The 20,815-nt window shown below is 42.7% G+C and overlaps 1 protein-coding gene across 1 annotated transcript in view; it reads right to left on the reverse strand.

Moving 5' to 3' along the window:
- The window catches only part of LOC143803957 (dynein axonemal heavy chain 5-like), a 587,287-nt gene that overhangs the window by 350,555 nt on the left and 215,917 nt on the right, over nt 1-20,815 (reverse strand). The window contains exons 31-33 of the mRNA XM_077281707.1: nt 18,275-18,374; nt 16,925-17,038; nt 13,211-13,342 (exon numbers count right to left, since the gene is read on the reverse strand). Of these exons, the coding sequence (XP_077137822.1) occupies nt 13,211-13,342; nt 16,925-17,038; nt 18,275-18,374 (346 nt within the window). The remainder of the gene's footprint in view (nt 1-13,210; nt 13,343-16,924; nt 17,039-18,274; nt 18,375-20,815) is intronic.

A 20,815-nucleotide genomic window follows, 5' to 3' on the forward strand; every position in this document is an offset into this window, starting at 1 on the left:
CGGCTTGCTGTGATTGGTCCGCGTCCCAGGAACATGGCCGCCATTAACCAATCACAAGCCGTGACGTCACGGGAGGCTGGACACGCGCTTATTTTGAAAAGCGCGCGTGTCCAGCCTCCCGTGACGTCACGGCTTGTGATTGGTCACGGCGCCATATTGCCGGGACGCGGACCAATCACAGCAAGCCGTGACGTAATTTCGTCACGGCTTGCTGTGATTGGTCCGAGTCCCGGCAACATGGCCGCCCTGACCAATCAGAAGCCGGGAATTCACGTAAGCAAGTAAAAGCGCGAATTTTAAAGAAACAACGCTGCCGCTTACAATCGCCGAGGTCCCGGCTGCGTCGGACAGGTGAGTATAGCGATATTTTTTATTTTAATTCTTTATTTTACACATTTATATGGTTCCCAGGGCCTGAAGGAGAGTTTCCTCTCCTTCAGACCCTGGGAACCATCAGGAATACCGTCCGATACCTGAGTCCCATTGACTTGTATTGGTATCGGGTATCGGTATCGGATTGGATCCGATATTTTGCCGGTATCGGCCGATACTTTCCGATACCGATACTTTCAAGTATCGGACGGTATCGCTCAACACTACTCAGGACATAATTCAGTGGAGCAAGTTCTGCCAGGAGAATTGCCTGGCCACATGTGTGTCTGCTGTGACTTCAAGCGTTCCGGAGTCACTTCTGGATTTTGTGGATGTGTTCTCTGAGAAGGGTTGTTCAGAGTTGCCGCCACATCGCCCCTATGACTGTACTATCAGGTTTAAACCAGGGGCCAAATTGCCTAAAGCAAGGATGTTTAACATCTCCGGTCCGGAGAGAAAAGCATTAAAGGATTACATTGCTGAAAGTTTGAGCAAAGGGCACATCAGGCCTTCATCCTCACCTGTGGCAGCAGGGTTCTTCTTCGTGAAGAAGAAAGATGGCGGATTACGCCCGTGTTTGGATTTCAGGGAATTGAACCAGATTACAGTTCGTGATCCATACCCTATGCCACTAATACCAGATTTGTTCAACCAGGTGGCAGGTTCTAAGTGGTTTACCAAGCTTGACCTCAGGGGGGTGTACAACCTCATAAGAGTCCGTCAAGGTGATGAGTGGAAGACAGCTTTTAATACCCCTGAGGGTCATTTTGAAAATTTGGTGATGCCATTTGGGTTGACTGTTGTGAATTAGACTTTTTGGCTCCCTCTTGTGGTTACTAGTGATATGACTCTGGGATTTTCTTCCCTCAGTTTGCACCCAGCTGGGTCGTTAGTTCAGGGGTGTTGCTATATAAACCTCCTGGATCCTTAGTCCAGTGCCTGGCATCATTGTAATCAGACACATTCTGTTTGCTCCTATCTGCTGGTCCTGGTTCGTGCAAAATTAAGCTAAGTCCTGCTTCTTTGTTTTTTGGGTTATTTGCTTGCTCTCATTTTTGTCCAGCTTGTACTAAATGTGATTCCTGACCTTGCTGGAAGCTCTAGGGGGCTGGTGTTCTCCCCCCGGGCCGTTAGACGGTTCGGGGGTTCTTGAATTTCCAGTGTGGATATTTTTGATAGGGTTTTTTCTGACCATATAAGTTATCTTTCTATATTCTGCTATTAGCTAGTGGGCCTCTCTTTGCTAAATACCTAGCTCATTCTTATGTTTGTCTTTTCCTCTTACCTCACCGTTATTATTTGTTGGGGGCTTGTATCCAACTTTTGGGGTCTATTCTCTGGAGGCAAGAAAGGTCTTTCTTTTCCCTTCTAGGGTTAGTTAGTTCTCCGGCTGGCGCGAGACATCTAGAATCAACGTAGGCACGTTCCCCGGCTGCTGGTATTTGTGGTGCTAGGATTAGATATATGGTCAGCCCAGTTACCACTGCCCTATGAGCTGGTTTTCTGTGTTTGCAGACTTAGCAATTATTCCTGAGACCCTCTGCCATTGGGGTCATAATAGTATGCCAGGCCAACATTGAATGTTTAATGCATTGCAGAAGTGGGATAATAAGAAAGGAAATTCTGAGTTTTTTTTTTTTCTTTCCTCTCTTCCTCCCCTTTACCTTTGAGTGGCTTGTGCTTGCTGCAGACATGAATGTCCAGACCTTGATTACAAGTGTTAACCAGCTGGCAGCTCGTGTGCAGGGCATACAAGATTTTGTTACCAGTAGTCCTATGTCTGAACCTAAAATACCTATTCCGGAATTATTTTCTGGAGACCGATTTAGGTTTAGGAATTTCATGAATAATTGTAAATTGTTTCTTTCTCTGAGACCCCGTTCATCTGGAGATTCAGCTCAGCAAGTTAAAATTGTTATTTCTTTTTTACGGGGCGACCCTCAGGATTGGGCTTTCTCCCTAGCGCCAGGAGATCCGGCATTGGCAAATATTGATGCGTTTTTTCTGGTGCTCGGATTGCTTTACGAGGAACCCAATCTTGAAATTCAGGCAGAAAAAGCCTTGCTGGCTATTTCTCAGGGCCAGGATGAAGCTGAAGTGTATTGCCAAAAATTTCGGAAATGGTCCGTGCTTACTCAGTGGAATGAGTGTGCTCTGGCCGCAAATTTCAGAAATGGCCTTTCTGAGGCCATTAAGAATGTGATGGTGGGTTTCCCCATTCCTACAAATCTGAATGATTCTATGGCGCTGGCTATTCAAATTGACCGGCGTTTGCGGGAGCGCAAAACCGCTAATCCTCTGGAGGTGTTGTCTGAACAAACACCTGATTTAATGCAATGTGATAGAATTCAGACTAGAAATGAGCGGAAAAATCATAGACGTCAGAATGGGTTGTGTTTTTACTGTGGTGATTCTACACATGTTATATCAGCATGCTCTAGACGTCTAACAAGGGTTGTTAGTCCTGTCGCCATTGGTAATTTGCAACCTAAATTTATTTTGTCTGTGACTTTGATTTGCTCTTTGTCTTCTTACCCTGTTATGGCGTTTGTGGATTCAGGTGCTGCCCTGAGTCTTATGGATCTGTCATTTGCCAAGCGCTGTGGTTTGTTCTTGAACCGTTGGTAAATCCTATTCCTCTTAGAGGTATTGATGCTACGCCATTGGCGGAAAATAAACCGCAGTTTTGGACGCAGGTGACCATGTGCATGACTCCTGAACATCGGGAGGTGATTCGTTTTCTTGTTCTGCATAAAATGCATGATTTGGTCGTTTTGGGTCTGCCATGGTTACAGACCCACAATCCAGTCTTGGATTGGAAGGCAATGTCTGTGTCAAGTTGGGGCTGTCAGGGAATTCATGCTGATTCCCCGCCGGTGTCTATTGCTTCCTCTACTCCTTCGGAAGTTCCTGAGTATTTGTCTGATTATCAGGATGTATTCAGCGAGTCCAGATCCAGTGCTCTGCCTCCTCATAGGGACTGTGACTGCGCCATAGATTTGATTCCAGGTAGTAAATTTCCCAAGGGAAGATTATTTAATCTGTCTGTACCTGAGCATGCCGCAATGCGTTCGTATATCAAGGAGTCTCTGGAGAAGGGGCATATCCGTCCTTCCTCTTCCCCTCTTGGTGCGGGATTCTTTTTTGTGGCCAAGAAGGACGGATCTTTGAGACCTTGTATTGACTATCGGCTTCTGAATAAAATCACTGTTAAATTTCAGTATCCTTTGCCTCTGTTGTCGGACTTGTTTGCCCGGATTAAAGGTGCCAAGTGGTTCACCAAGATAGATCTTCGTGGTGCGTACAACCTTGTGCGCATTAAGCAAGGAGATAAATGGAAGACTGCATTTAATACGCCCGAAGGTCATTTTGAGTACTTGGTGATGCCTTTTGGGCTCTCTAATGCTCCCTCAGTGTTTCAGTCCTTTATGCATGATATTTTCTGGAAGTATCTGGATAAATTTATGATTGTTTATCTGGATGATATTCTGGTTTTCTCTGAAGATTGGGACTCACATGTGGAGCAGGTCAGGATGGTGTTTCAGGTTTTGCGTGAGAATGCTTTGTTTGTTAAAGGCTCAAAGTGTCTCTTTGGAGTACAGAAGGTTCCCTTTTTGGGGTTTATTTTTTCCCCTTCTGCTGTGGAGATGGACCCAGTCAAGGTCCGAGCTATTCATGAGTGGACTCAACCCACGTCAGTTAAGAGTCTTCAGAAGTTCTTGGGTTTTGCTAACTTCTACCGTCGTTTTATCGCTAATTTTTCTAGCGTTGTTAAACCTTTGACGGATATGACCAAGAAAGGTTCTGATGTTGCTAACTGGGCTCCTGCAGCCGTGGAGGCGTTCCAAGAGTTGAAGCGCCGGTTTACTTCGGCGCCTGTTTTGTGCCAGCCTGATGTCTCACTTCCCTTTCAGGTCGAAGTGGATGCTTCTGAGATTGGGGCAGGGGCCGTTTTGTCACAGAGAGGCCCTGGTTGCTCGGTAATGAGACCATGTGCTTTCTTCTCTAGGAAGTTTTCGCCTGCTGAGCGGAATTATGATGTTGGCAATCGGGAGTTACTGGCCATGAAGTGGGCATTTGAGGAGTGGCGTCATTGGCTCGAGGGTGCTAAGCATCGTGTGGTGGTCTTGACTGATCACAAAAATTTGATGTATCTCGAGTCTGCTAAACGCCTGAATCCTAGACAGGCCCGCTGGTCATTGTTTTTCTCCCGTTTTGACTTTGTGGTCTCGTATTTACCAGGTTCAAAGAATGTGAAGGCTGATGCTCTTTCAAGGAGCTTTGTGCCTGACTCTCCTGGAGTCGCAGAACCTGTTGGTATTCTTAAAGAGGGAGATATTTTGTAAGCCATTTCTCCGGATTTGCGACGTGTGTTGCAGAGATTTCAGGCTGGTAGACCTGACTCTTGTCCACCTGACAGACTGTTTGTTCCTGATAAGTGGACCAGCAGAGTCATTTCCGAGGTTCATTCCTCGGTGTTGGCAGGTCATCCGGGAATTTTTGGCACCAGAGATCTGGTGGCTAGGTCCTTTTGGTGGCCTTCCTTGTCACGGGATGTGCAGTCATTTGTGCAGTCCTGTGGGACTTGTGCTCGAGCTAAGCCTTGCTGTTCTCGTGCCAGCGGGTTGCTCTTGCCCTTGCCTGTCCCGAAGAGGCCTTGGACACACATTTCCATGGATTTCATTTCTGATCTCCCGGTGTCTCAGGGTATGTCTGTCATCTGGGTGGTATGTGATCGCTTCTCGAAAATGGTCCATTTGGTGCCTTTGCCTAAGCTGCCTTCCTCTTCCGATCTGGTTCCTGTGTTCCTTCAGAATGTGGTTCGTTTACACGGCATTCCTGAGAATATTGTGTCTGACAGAGGATCCCAGTTTGTTTCCAGGTTCTGGCGATCCTTTTGTGCTAGGATGGGCATTGATTTGTCGTTCTCGTCTGCCTTTCATCCTCAGACTAATGGACAAACGGAGCGAACTAATCAGACTCTGGAGGCTTATTTGAGGTGTTTTGTTTCGGCAGATCAGGATGATTGGGTGACCTTCTTGCCGTTGGCTGAGTTTGCCCTTAATAATCGGGCTAGTTCTGCTACTTTGGTTTCGCCATTTTTCTGCAACTCTGGTTTCCATCCTCGTTTTTCCTCGGGACATGTGGAGCCTTCTGACTGTCCTGGGGTAGATTCTGTGGTGGATAGGTTGCAGCAGATCTGGAATCATGTGGTGGACAACTTAAAATTGTCACAGGAGAAGGCTCAGCGTTTTGCCAACCGCCGCCACGGTGTGGGTCCCCGACTTCGTGTTGGGGATTTGGTGTGGCTGTCTTCTCGATTTGTTCCTATGAAGGTCTCCTCTCCTAAATTTAAGCCTCGCTTCATCGGTCCTTACAAGATATTGGAAATCCTTAATCCAGTGTCCTTTCGCTTGGATCTTCCGGTTTCGTTTGCCATTCACAACGTGTTCCATAGGTATTTATTGCGACGCTACGTTGTGCCTGTGGTTCCTTCTGCTGAGCCTCCTGCTCCGGTGTTGGTTGAGGGCGAGTTGGAGTACGTGGTTGAGAAGATCTTGGATTCTCGTCTCTCCAGACGGAGGCTTCAGTATTTGGTCAAGTGGAAGGGCTATGGTCAGGAGGATAATTCCTGGGTGGTTGCCTCTGATGTGCATGCGGCCGATTTAGTTCGTGCCTTTCACGCTGCTCATCCTGATCGCCCTGGTGGTCTTGGTGAGGGTTCGGTGACCCCTCCTTAAGGGGGGGGTACTGTTGTGAATTAGACTTTTTGGCTCCCTCTTGTGGTTACTAGTGATATGACTCTGGGATTTTCTTCCCTCAGTTTGCACCCAGCTGGGTCGTTAGTTCAGGGGTGTTGCTATATAAACCTCCTGGATCCTTAGTCCAGTGCCTGGCATCGTTGTAATCAGACACATTCTGTTTGCTCCTATCTGCTGGTCCTGGTTCGTGCAAAATTAAGCTAAGTCCTGCTTCTTTGTTTTTTGGGTTATTTGCTTGCTCTCATTTTTGTCCAGCTTGTACTAAATGTGATTCCTGACCTTGCTGGAAGCTCTAGGGGGCTGGTGTTCTCCCCCCGGGCCGTTAGACGGTTCGGGGGTTCTTGAATTTCCAGTGTGGATATTTTTGATAGGGTTTTTTCTGACCATATAAGTTATCTTTCTACAGGTCCTTCTCAAAAAATTAGCATATAGTGTTAAATTTCATTATTTACCATAATGTAATGATTACAATTAAACTTTCATATATTATAGATTCATTATCCACCAACTGAAATTTGTCAGGTCTTTTATTGTTTTAATACTGATGATTTTGGCCTACAACTCCTGATAACCCAAAAAACCTGTCTCAATAAATTAGCATATTTCAACCGTCCAATCAAATAAAAGTGTTTTTTAATAACAAACAAAAAAACCATCAAATAATAATGCTCAGTTATGCACTCAATACTTGGTCGGGAATCCTTTGGCAGAAATGACTGCTTCAATGCGGCGTGGCATGGAGGCAATCAGCCTGTGACACTGCTGAGATGTTATAGAGGCCCAGGATGCTTCAATAGCGGCCTTAAGCTCATCCAGAGTGTTGGGTCTTGCGTCTCTCAACTTTCTCTTCACAATATCCCACAGATTCTCTATGGGGTTCAGGTCAGGAGAGTTGGCAGGCCAATTGAGCACAGTAATACCATGGTCAGTAAACCATTTACCAGTGGTTTTGGCACTGTGAGCAGGTGCCAGGTCGTGCTGAAAAATGAAATCTTCATCTCCATAAAGCATTTCAGCCGATGGAAGCATGAAGTGCTCCAAAATCTCCTGATAGCTAGCTGCATTGACCCTGCCCTTGATGAAACACAGTGGACCAACACCAGCAGCTGACATGGCACCCCACACCATCACTGACTGTGGGTACTTGACACTGGACTTCAGGCATTTTGGCATTTCCTTCTCCCCAGTCTTCCTCCAGACTCTGGCACCTTGATTTCCGAATGACATGCAAAATTTGCTTTCATCAGAAAAAAGTACTTGGGACCACTTAGCAACAGTCCAGTGCTGCTTCTCTGTAGCCCAGGTCAGGCGCTTCTGCCGCTGTTTCTGGTTCAAAAGTGGCTTTACCTGGGGAATGCGGCACCTGTAGCCCATTTCCTGCACACGCCTGTGCACGGTGGCTCTGGATGTTTCCACACCAGACTCAGTCCACTGCTTCCTCAGGTTCCCCAAGGTCTGGAATCGGTCCTTCTCCACAATCTTCCTCAGGGTCCGGTCACCTCTTCTCGTTGTACAGCGTTTTCTGCCACATTGTTTCCTTCCAACAGACTTACCATTGAGGTGCCTTGATACAGCACTCTGGGAACAGCCTATTTGTTGAGAAATTTCTTTCTGGGTCTTACCCTCTTGCTTGAGGGTGTCAATGATGGCCTTCTTGACATCTGTCAGGTCGCTAGTCTTACCCATGATGGGGGTTTTGAGTAATGAACCAGGCAGGGAGTTTTTAAAAGCCTCAGGTATCTTTTGCATGTGTTTAGAGTTAATTAGTTGATTCAGAAGATTAGGGTAATAGGTCGTTTAGAGAACCTTTTCTTGATATGCTAATTTATTGAGACAGGTTTTTTGGGTTATCAGGAGTTGTAGGCCAAAATCATCAGTATTAAAACAATAAAAGACCTGACAAATTTCAGTTGGTGGATAATGAATCTATAATATATGAAAGTTTAATTGTAATCATTACATTATGGTAAATAATGAAATTTAACACTATATGCTAATTTTTTGAGAAGGACCTGTATATTCTGCTATTAGCTAGTGGGCCTCTCTTTGCTAAATACCTAGCTCATTCCTATGTTTGTCTTTTCCTCTTACCTCACCGTTATTATTTGTTGGGGGCTTGTATCCAACTTTTGGGGTCTATTCTCTGGAGGCAAGAAAGGTCTTTCTTTTCCCTTCTAGGGTTAGTTAGTTCTCCAGCTGGCGCGAGACGTCTAGAATCAACGTAGGCACGTTCCCCGGCTGCTGGTATTTGTGGTGCTAGGATTAGATATATGGTCAGCCCAGTTACCACTGCCCTATGAGCTGGTTTTCTGTGTTTGCAGACTTAGCAATTATTCCTGAGACCCTCTGCCATTGGGGTCATAACAGTTGACTAACGCACCTGCAGTGTTCCAACATTTCATTAATAATGTGTTTTCGCATGTTTTGCGGGAATTCGTTATCGTGTACCTAGATGACATTCTCATATATTCTTGCGACCGTGATACTCATTTAGATCATGTCAGGCAAGTGTTACAGCTTCTCAGAGAGAATAAGCTGTATGCTAAACTTGAGAAATGTGTATTTTCTGTTCAAGAGTTGCCTTTCTTGGGTTATATTGTGTCTGTTTCTGGTTTTAAAATGGACGCCGCTAAGGTGCAAGCGGTGCTGCATTGGGAACGGCCTGATAACCTGAAAGCACTTCAGCGGTTCCTTGGGTTTTCTAACTACTATAGGAAATTTATCAAGGATTTTTCCATCATTGCTAAACCGCTGACATGACTAAAAAGGGTACCAATTTCTCCGTTTGGCCTGAGGCTGCTGTGCGCGCATTTGAATTTCTTAAGAACAGTTTTGTTTCAGCCCCCATTCTTGTGCAGCCAGACGTATCAAAACCTTTTGTTGTGGAAGTCGATGCGTCTGAGGTTGGTGTGGGGGTGGTACTATCACAAGGCTCATCTTTGAGTGATTTGCGTCCATGCGCCTATTTCTCCAAGAAACTGTCGTCCGCCGAACGTAACTACGATATCGGCAACAGGGAGTTGTTGGCAATCAAGTTGGCCTTTGAGGAATGGCGACACTTCTTGGAGGGGTCGGTACATCAGGTTACTGTTATTACTGATCATAAGAATCTGCTGTATTTGGAGTCAGCCAAACGTCTGTCCCCCAGGCAGGCTCGCTGGGCATTGTTTTTCATGCGGTTCAATTTTGTTGTCACTTACAGACCGGGGTCTAAAAACACTAAGGCGGATGCTCTGTCAAGGTGTTTTCCGGGGGGGAGATCCTCGGGAAGATCCAGTACCCATCCTCCAAAAGGGTGTTGTGGTTTCGGCTCTCACTACCGAGGTTGAGGCTGAGATTGCCGAGGCTCAGGAGGAGGTACCATCTGAGCTTCCCATCAACAAATCTTTTGTACCGCTTCATCTCCGCTTAAAGGTTTTGGCGGAGCATCATGATGCTGTCCTGGCAGGCCACCCAGGGGTTAGAGGTACCTTGGAGTTGGTGTCATGTCGGTTTTGGTGGCCCAAGATCCGACAGGACGTGGTCTCATACGTGTCAGCTTGTACCATGTGCGCTAGGGCTAAGACGCCCCGCTCCCGTCCTGTTGGCACACTACTTCCTCTTGAGGTACCTAGTAAGCCATGGACGGAAATCTCCATGGATTTCATCACTGATTTGCCCTCCTCAGCTGGGAACATGGTTATCTTGGTGATTGTTGATCGGTTTTCAAAAATGTTGCACTTTGTGTCTTTGCTTTCGTTGCCTAACGCTAAGACTCTGGCTCAGGTATTTGTGCAGGAGGTGGTCAGACTTCATGGGGTTCCTTCTGATATCGTGTCTGATAGGGGTACTCAGTTTGTGGCAAAATTTTGGAAAGCATTTTGCTCACGGCTGGGGATCAAGTTGTCTCATTCTTCGGCGTTTCATCCTCAGTCAAATGGTCAGACTGAGCGTATGAACCAAAATTTGGAACAGTACTTACGCTGCTTTGTCTCTGATAACCAGGAGGAGTGGTCTACCTTTCTTCCTTTGGCTGAGTTTGCCATCAATAATCACCGCCAGGAGTCGTCTGGGGAGTCTCCGTTTTTTTGTGTTTACGGGCTACATCCTCAATTTTGTACTTTGAGTCAGAGGGGCTCTTCCGGCGTTCCGGAGGAAGACCAGTTAGGAGCACAATTGTCATCAGTCTGGAGGAGAGTTAAACAGCGCCTTTTGAGTGTGGGTGCTAGGTACAAAAGTGTGGCTGACAGTAGGCGTGTGCCAGGTCCGGACCTGAGTGTGGATGACTGGGTGTGGTTATCCACAAAAAACATAAGACTCAAAATACCATCCCTTAAATTGGGTCCACGGTTTATTGGTCCATTTAGGGTCACCGCCGTCATTAACCCAGTAGCGTACCGATTGGAGCTTCCTACGGTGTATAAGACACACAACGTGTTCCACAGGTCTCTTTTAAAGAAGGTGGTGGGTTCTGTGGACGCGGCGCCTATGCCACCTCCAGTCTTGGTGGATGGTAATTTGGAATTTGAAGTCTCCAAGGTGGTTGACTCTCATGTAGTGCGCCGCACTTTACAGTACTTGGTACAGTGGCGTGGTTATGGGCCTGAGGAGAGGTCCTGGGTACCAGCCTCGGACATTCATGTGGATCGGCTGGTCAGGTTTTTTCACCGTCGCCATCCGGACAAGCCGGGTCCTATAAGCCGTGAGGGCCCTGGGGTCCCTCGTAGAAGGCGGGGTACTGTCATGTCGGACGCTGTTCAGACCAGGTCATTCGACAGACAGCGGTAATTCCGCTTTTGACCACTATGTGCTCATTGGCGTCGGCTAGATTTTATCTAGCTGGTCCGGGGTTAATTTACCTGATGCTCGGATTGGAAGCTGGGCCATGCCCATTGCCTTTAAATAGTTCTCCTGAACATTGGGCGTCGCCGATTATAGCTTCTGTCTTGTGCGTGGTTATCTCGGTCTGGAGTGGTGAGCTAGTAGTTGGAGTATCGTTGCTGGTGGTGTATTTCCCTTTGTCTTATTTACTCCTTCCTATATTTGTATTTATTTTGCCCTGCGCATTTATAGTGTATTCCTGAGTGACTGCGGCGTGGTGTATATTTTCCGTTATCCTTGTCTGTGCTAACTGTGGGTATTGGTGTATTATCTTTTCACTGGGTGGTGGGCTGTGGTTTCAGCCTAGGGTTGAAACAGGAGACAGGGCGAGGGTCGAGGCCTAGACATGCACACCATCAGTGTAAATTCTAGGTAGAGGGTCAGTCAGGATTTCCCTAGTCTGAGGGAAATTGCAGGGGCCCGGGTTATTAGCTCTTGCCCACCTAGTCTCCCCGTGACAGCTTCAGAAGAAATAATAGGGTCGGAGTCTGTTAATTGTGACTAATGTTCATGTGTTATTTCCAGAAACAAGTTATAGTTTAAAAAGCCCAAGTGGCCATTGTGAAAGGTTTCCCTTTTTTATTTTAATACAGATTGTGAAAAAAAAACAGTGCCAAAAATGTAAAAGAAAAACACATTTAGCACAAAGAAAGATTTATAAAATGGGTCATTTTTTGATAATAGCTTCCCTTTAAGGGCATCTATGACTATCTTTAATTTCCTTCATCTTTATAGAAGTACCTATAGCATATGTGTCTGTCTGAATAGTATCCACATAATGTTACTATAGCTCAGAAATAATCATTGCTTCATTTTTATTATATTGCCCAGCGCTTTACGGTACCTTTGTTTTAATGCTGCCATGGCCTGGGATCAGTACTATACGGCTGCATAGGTTAGTACGCAGGATTCCTGTCCCATCTCCCAGGGATTGCCTCTTTTTAAAGCTATCTGCATTTCTCTAAGGTAGTTGTGTAGTTACTGTCTATTTGCTGCCCAGCATGTTAAACATGATTTATCCAAGTGGAAAAGGCATGTAGCAGTGGAAAAATTAGGCAAGAGATGTATAATTTCTTACACCACAGGGAAGAGGAGAGGGTAGATAATCATGTGTACGTAGTACAAGACATCACACAAACAGGGGCAAACGCCAGGAGCATGGTCATATGACTTCATGGGAGAATGGCTTACAGGGGCACTTCAGCTACCGACCATACATAAGTAATCATATGATCATCATTTTTTTTAAAGGGAACCTGTAACCCCCAAAATCCAAGATGAGCCAATCCCACCAGCATCAGGGGCTCATCTACAGATGATAAGTAGATAAGCCCCCGATGTATCCTAAAAGATGAGAAAAAGAGGTTAGATTATACTTCCCTGGGCGCGCGGTCCGATCCGATGGGCGTCGCGGTCCGGTCTGGCGCCTCCTATCTTCATCAGATGACGTCCTCTTCTGGTCTTCACACTGCGGCTCTGGCGCAGGCGTACTTTGTCTGACCTGTTGAGGGCAGCGCAAAGTACTGCAGTGCGCATGCTCCGGGAAAGGTCAGAGAGGCCCGGCGCCTGCGCACTGCAGTACTTTGCGCTGCTCTCAACAGGGCAGACAAAGTACGCCTGCGCCGGAGCCGCAGTGTGAAGACCAGAAGAGGACGTCATCTGATGAAGATAGGAGGCGCCGGACCGGACCGCGACGCCCATTGGACCAGACCAGCAGCGGGACCGCCTCTGGGTGAGTATAATCTAACCTCTTTTTCTCATCTTTCAGGATACATCGGGGGCTTATCTACAGCATTAAAGAATGCTGTAGATAAGCCCCTGATGACGGTGGAGTTACCTCACCCTCGATTTTGGGGGTGACAGGTTCCCTTTAAATACATTTATTGCAACTTTGTCAATACATGCTGTAAGAATAAAGTATAAAAGTTGACATTGACATTGATTTTAAATGAGTTATCCAAAAAAAAATATATATTTTTTTTTTTATTAAAGGGTTCGAAACATAAAAAATAACAAAAATATTAAGACTGAAGAAGAAGCGGAGATGCAAAGCTGGTCCTGGGGAGGGTGAGTATTGGTGTGTTTGTTATTTTCTATGCTTGCAACCTCACAATGGCCACAGCAAAGATCATTGGGAGGAAACTAGGAAAGTAAAGATCAACACAAACAAGAAAAAATACTGTACACTTGACTTTCACAGTTGAGAGTTAGAATACCTTGGATTTTAATTCATGTAGAATAGGGAAGACATCTTCATAAAATTTAATGTCTTGAGCCATTTCATTGTATGCATCCCAGTCCTTCAGTTTATCCTTCCAAATCTGGCACTCAGAAGAATATTGTTTAATCTGAAAAATATTTCAAAACTGCATTTTAACAAAGTCTGAAAACCCATATGCAATGAAGAAGCCAGTGCTAGTCTTTTTATTTTTTTTCAATATTCATTGATTTTTTTTAAGTTATAAAGATATGGATGTTGAACAAGATGGAGATGGTTGAGCTTAAAGGAAACTTTCATCAAAGTAATTTCTAATGGGATGCTTGTCTTGAAACCACAGTCCATTAGCTGAAGATGATCGACAGAACTATAAATTATTCAAATATTTGCAAGATGACTACCCTTGAGATTTGCTTTTAGGAGTTTGACTCAAGTTATTATTAGTGTAAATGTCAACAAGCTTTCAGACATGAACATAGTATTGACCCTTTGTTTAACACTATATCCTGATGCTAAACTATATAGGTATTTGTTGGAACCTTTAAATTAGGGTAGCCACAAGACATTAAGCACAGGTTTTGGAAGGTACTAGGTAAACCGTTATTCCTAATGAAGGACACATTAGGAAAAAATAATGGGAACACCTGAAAAAATAAAGTCTAAAGCTGTCCACAAACATTTGATAGTTGTCGGCCAAATAACAGTTCGACCAACAGGTATCTTTCCCCACTCTCCCATGCACAGGAATGCTCGACTCGGCTGAGCACTCCTGTATTCTCTATGACAGAGCCAATATCAGACTCCTCTGGCAGCTGCTTAATTTCCCGCCAAACTAAACAATAGCTAATTGAAATTTCAACTGCCAGATTCTTGACTTCCACAACGTAATTTGACAGGAAACAGTCAGGAGGCCTTCATACACATTTAATGGTTGACTAATCCTACACAAATTGGTGAGTTAGGCTGACTTTAATCTACTGTGTATAAGGACCTTAAGGGGGTTGTCTGGTCTTAAACTGCAAGTCTGCAGTCACTAAGCCTAATTTAAACATTGAAGATGCGTTATAGCTGCACAAAAACTATAACTGAATTGCAACATCTTAGTAAGGGCATTATGGGGTTTTGTACAAAGTACATTTATCATCTTGCTACTTAATAAGTGATAAATGGATGACTGAGGGTGGCTCCCACCAATCATCAAAAACTGTGTTTTCCCTTCACTGGCGTGAGGAGGAGTTTTAGGGGTAGGACATGGGCACTGGCACTTTATTTAAAGTTTTTAAGGGTTCTACAATTATCCTTTTTTACTCTGAAGTGCAAAACTTTATTACAAACAATCAGATTCAGGGAAATGGCGTTTGAGGCATGCAATTAATCTGTTAGATAGTATGCTTAAAGTGTTTAGTGCATGATCTTAAATTGCATTTCCCTCCAAGATTTGTTAATAAAGTTTTTCCTGACTGAAGAATCATCTTTTTTGATTTAGGTGGAAATATCAACATCATCGAGTTGCTTACTCCAGTATATAAAAAAAGACGCCTGGTTGCATCTATAGTAGGGTAGATTTGATCATGTGAATAAAGTGACGATATCGAGGAAATGCACACTGGAGAGAGAAGAATAGTGTCCATATATTTCTGTTTTGATTCAAAGACGACATCTCGTAAATTAGCCATGTTGGAGAGTCTAATAGTCTGTATTGTAAATATTGAGAGCAGTGTAGGTGATATTTTTCTACACACTCCGTGCTTGTCAGCCATCTGAGCTCAGTTGGGTGAAATAGGTGGGAGATATTGGCTACACCAGCCCATTGCCACATAAGATAGAGTTTATTCTACATGCCTTTGGGGGATTTAGGGTTGTACTACTGGGGGAGCTGCTTTGAAGCTCTAGAAGAGAGACCAAACTGTTTTCTAACAACCTTGCAAGTTGAGATAGTACAGTTGTGGCCAAAAGTATTGACACCCCTGCAATTCTGTCAGATAATACTCAGTTTCTTCCTGAAAATGATTGCAAACACAAATTATTTGTTATTATTATCTTCATTTAATTTGTCTTAAATGAAAAAACGCAAAAAGAATTGTCCTAAAGCCAAATTGGATATAATTCCACACCAAACAAAAAAAAGGGGGTGGACAAAAGTATTGGCACTGTTCGAAAAATCATGTGATGCTTCTCTAATTTGTGTCATTAACAGCACCTGTAACTTACCTGTGGCACCTAACAGGTGTTGGCAATAACTAAATCACACTTGCAGCCAGTTGATATGGATTAAAGTTGACTCAACCTTTGTCCTGTGTCCTTGTGTGTACCACATTGAGCATGGCGAAAAGAAAGAAGACCAAAGAACTGTCTGAGGACTTGAGAAACCAAATTGTGAGGAAGCATGAGCAATCTCAAGGCTACAAGTCCATCCCCAAAGACCTGAATGTTCCTGTGTCTGCCGTGCGCAGTGTCATCAAGAAGTTTAAAGCCCATGGCACTGTGGCTAACCTCTCTAGATGTGGACGGAAAAGAAAAATTGTCACGAGATTTCAACGCAAGATTGTGCGGATGTTGGATAAAGAACCTCGACTAACATCCAAACAAGTTCAAGCTGCCCTGCAGTCCGAGGGTACAACAGTGTCAACCCGTACTATCCGTCGGCGTCTGAATGAAAAGGGACTGTATGGTAGGAGACCCAGGAAGACCCCACTTCTTACCCCGAGACATAAAAAAGCCAGGCTGGAGTTTGCCAAAACTTACCTGAAAAAGCCTAAAACGTTTTGGAAGAATGTTCTCTGGTCAGATGAGACAAAAGTAGAGCTTTTTGGGCAAAGGCATCAACACAGAGTTTACAGGAGAAAAAAAGAGGCATTCAAAGAAAAGAACACGGTCCCTACAGTCAAACATGGCGGAGGTTCCCTGATGTTTTGGGGTTGCTTTGCTGCCTCTGGCACTGGACTGCTTGACCGTGTGCATGGCATTATGAAGTCTGAAGACTACCAACAAATTTTGCAGAATAATGTAGGGCCCAGTGTGAGAAAGCTGGGTCTCCCTCAGAGGTCATGGGTCTTCCAGCAGGACAATGACCCAAAACACACTTCAAAAAGCACTAGAAAATGGTTTGAGAGAAAGCACTGGAGACTACTAAGGTGGCCAGCAAGGAGTCCAGACCTGAATCCCATAGAACACCTGTGGAGAGATCTAACATGGCAGTTTGGAGAAGGCACCCTTCAAATATCTTGGACCTGGAGCAGTTTGCCAAAGAAGAATGGTCTAAAATTCCAGCAGAGCATTGTAAGAAACTCATTGATGGTTACCGGAAGCGGTTGGTCGCAGTTATTTTGGCTAAAGGTTGTGCAACCAAGTATTAGGCTGAGGGTGCCAATACTTTTGTCTGGCCCATTTTTGGAGTCTTGTGTGAAATGATCAATGTTTTGCTTTTTGCTTCATTCTCTTTTGTGTTTTTTCATTTAAGACAAATTAAATGAAGATAATAATACCAAAGAATTTGTGATTGCAATCATTTTCAGGAAGAAACTGAGTATTATCTGACAGAATTGCAGGGGTGTCAATACTTTTGGCCACAACTGTATCTCTAAAATAGGAATATATTTTTAACAAATGTTTGATCAATAATTTGCATATACAATATCATTTCTTTTGGAATTTTGCATGAGAGAAAATAATACAATGCACAGACGAACATGCTCATGAAATTTAAGCTTACCTCCTCGTTATTAATTTGAAGGTGTACATCTGCCCAAAGTGTGTTCCGAAATTGCTGGTCAAACTCAATGAACTTCTGGAACAGGATATAGAGTGTTCCCAATAGCTCCAAATCCTGAAGAGACAAATTAATATTTGTTAGCACATAGATGATATAAATAAAATGTATTTGTCAAAAAAGTAGCTCACTAAATATAAGCTTAAAAGAACATTGGAAAATATTTTAGTATATGCTGCATAACTACTCCAAAAGCCTTCTCCTCAATCCACAATTCCCAATTCTTTGACTTACTTTTAGCAAGAACCAATTGTGAGGTTAAGTTTCCTTAAAACCCTTCATCCTACACTGTGTGCACAATTATTAGTTGGGTATTTTGACCATATCATCATTCTTATGCAGATTTTCCAACTCCAAGCTGTATAAACTTGAATGCTTATTGGAGGAAGCAGATCAGGTAAGGTGTATTTGTGTAATGAGGGACAGTGCGGCTTAAGGATATCTTTTCAGAGTAAGTTAAATCTCTTTTTGACCCATTTTGTCGAGGAAAAAAAACTGCCTAATAATTATACACACTTTGGTAAGGAGAACAAAAGCATCAAATGTGTTGAAAGTTGATATATACTTGATTCTTCTTTCCTCCAACATCTGTTGTTAGGGGGAGAGTTGGGACAACTGAGTACACAATAGATGGTGAGCCTAACCCGGGAAAGCTTTATGCAGCTTTTTTGGCAGGAGAGAGTGAAAAATGTAGAAGTGGTGATGTGTTTCTATTATATTTTCACTTTGATTGTTCCACTCCCGGTTTTGGCTTAAAAATACTAATGTAAAATACTGATGTGAAATACTGACCAAATACTAAACATGGTTTAACAGCCTTTCCTTTTCATTCTCCTGAAAGTCACGCAGATATGTTTTTACTTTATGCAACACTGATAGATGTTGTTAACATGATGATCATTTCGCATTTTACAGTATATGATGCAGCAGTCTTGTTTGTTATCTTATAATTACTCGGCAGCACTGTTTAATGCTGCATGTCGCGCACTCTAAATGCACCTTTAGTGGGAACACTGCTTGCAAGTTACATTATTTTTTCGAATTAATTGTGAACTACCACTTAGCAATTATTCTGTTATCTGTATCTGCTTTCAACATTAGTAAGTTCAATCAAAGACATGCTGTTTGACAAAGCCAAGTGGTTTACTAAAATGACTCTACTCACAATGGTCCTCCCATCATGTCCTTGTCATGTCGGTGCAGTCACAATAACTGACACAGAAATAAACAGGAATTGATAATATGACTATACTTTGACATGCATTATTATCCAATTTTCACTTATCGCTATACCTTTCCAGTCTTGTCCAGTTCATAAAATTTCTTTGGAACAACATTGAATAGTTTTTGCACTGAGTTGAGGGTTTTTCTTTTAGCATCAAAGGCCTGGTACCTGTAAAAAGTGGTAGTATTTTGCCTTAAATATTATTCCCACAAATGTAAAACAAATGCATAAAACACTTAAAAAGTTATTCAGCCTTGTATGGCTGAGACAGAAATAACTCCGTCCAGGGTCCGGCCACTGAAACACTCAAACACTGTAGGCATAAATCCTATTTATTTCACAGCTACAACCCGAGTAGTCAGAGCCAGAAAGAAGTCATTCCCATCTTAACCAAGAAAGGCTGAGATGGGGATAACCCTTTATAGACTAACTCTCACTATAATTTACATTTAGAAAAAAGAAACCCTGTAATATGTCTTATCAGATAAATCTGTTTCTTTCTCCTCCAGGACTGATTCTTCAATTTCAAAATTCTCAATTCACAGGTAAAATCTGTATTCATTGAAGACAGATTGTTACATTATAGAGATAGGAGATGACAGTTGGTGCTTCTAAGATTCTATGTAGATTGGAGGGAGGAGCAACAAGCAGAGCTCCTCCCTCCTTCCCCCATTTATATAGAAGACACTTGCTCCTGGTAAGATTCTCTCAGAAATGGGAAAGTTTATCTTCGCTAAAGACTAATTTTACCTGTGAATAGAGAATTTTTAAAACGAGGGGGAGAAAGAAGCAGATACGATATATTACAAAATTGCTTATTTTCATGTATACTATTGATTTAGCAAATATACTTTAAAGCGCTAGTTACTAAAGAGTAACAAAAGAGGAAGAAGACATTTAAATGACAAAATTCAGATATAGTTTGTAAGCTTGCGAGCAGGGCCCTCACTCCTCTTGGTATCTATTTTGAACTGTGATTTGTTATGCTGTAATGTCTATTGTCTGTACAAGTCCCCGCTATAATTTGTAAAGCGCTGCGGAATATGTTGGCGCTATATAAATAAAATTATTATTATCATTATCATTATTATTATTAAAAGGTTGAAAGTTTTTTTTTCTAATTAATTATAACAGCCATGGTTAGAATGACGGCATCAGTTTACTGTAATCTCTGAAACAGGTTTCCAGCTCCCACATTTCATACATTCCACAGCCCTGGGAGGTTAGCTAATAGGTTTTCTTCCTACAAAGTTAAGTGTGAGCTGTGAACAATTCCATATGTACCTGTATAGTTTGTAGTTGATATACACTGCAAGTTCCAAGTGTTAGTCCTATACTAAATATTATATATACATACACACATAATACATACACATACACAACACAACACACACATAATACACACACATAACACACACATACACATAATACACACACATAACACACACATAAACATAATACACACACATAACACACATACACATAACACACACACGCACATATCCACATAACACACACACATAATACACACATACACATAATACACACACACACATAATACACACACATAACACACATACACATAATACACATACATAACACACATAAACATAATACACACACATAACACACATAACACACACACGCACATATCCACATAACACACACACATAATACACACATACACATAATACACACACACACATAATACACACACATAACACACATACACATAATACACACACATAACACACATACACATAACACACACACGCACACATCCACATAACACACACACATAATACACACATACACATAATACACACATACACATAATACACACACATAACACACACACACACATAACACACACACATAACACACATACACATAACACACACATGCACACATACACACACATAACACACACATACACATAATACATACATATAACACACACATACACATAACACACACATAATACACACACATAACACATATACACATAACACAAACACATAATAAACACAACAGACACACATAATACATACACATACACACACATACACATAATACACACACATACCAAACACATAATACATATACACATAACACATACACATACACATAATACACACACATACACATAACACACACATAATACATATACACATAACTCATACACATACACACACACACATAATACACACACATAATACACACACACACAACACACACAAATACTGTACATATATAAATATGTAAGCATGTATAACACACACATACTCAGTATGTTTTTTTTCAGTTTTGCTTACACGACCCATTGTTTCTGGCACATTCTTTTAGATAGAGAAATTAATTTCACAATGCAAAATGGGGACAAAAAAACCAGCGTAAAACAAAAGGCAAAGTGTCTAAAGGTATATTCACAAGTTGCTTTTTTGACTTCTTTTTCCCACATTTTTTCCTTGTGCTGTTGCCACAGTACTAGCAAAGTAAATGAGATTTGTGACATCTCACGCACACGCTGCTTATTTTTTTCTTGCATATTAGAACCAGTTTCAGATCTGCAGCGTGTCAATTCTTTCATCGTTTTTTCAGTTTTTTTC

The sequence above is a fragment of the Ranitomeya variabilis genome, chromosome 2 (genome assembly GCF_051348905.1).
Source record: "Ranitomeya variabilis isolate aRanVar5 chromosome 2, aRanVar5.hap1, whole genome shotgun sequence".
Taxonomy (NCBI): Eukaryota; Metazoa; Chordata; class Amphibia; order Anura; family Dendrobatidae; genus Ranitomeya; species Ranitomeya variabilis.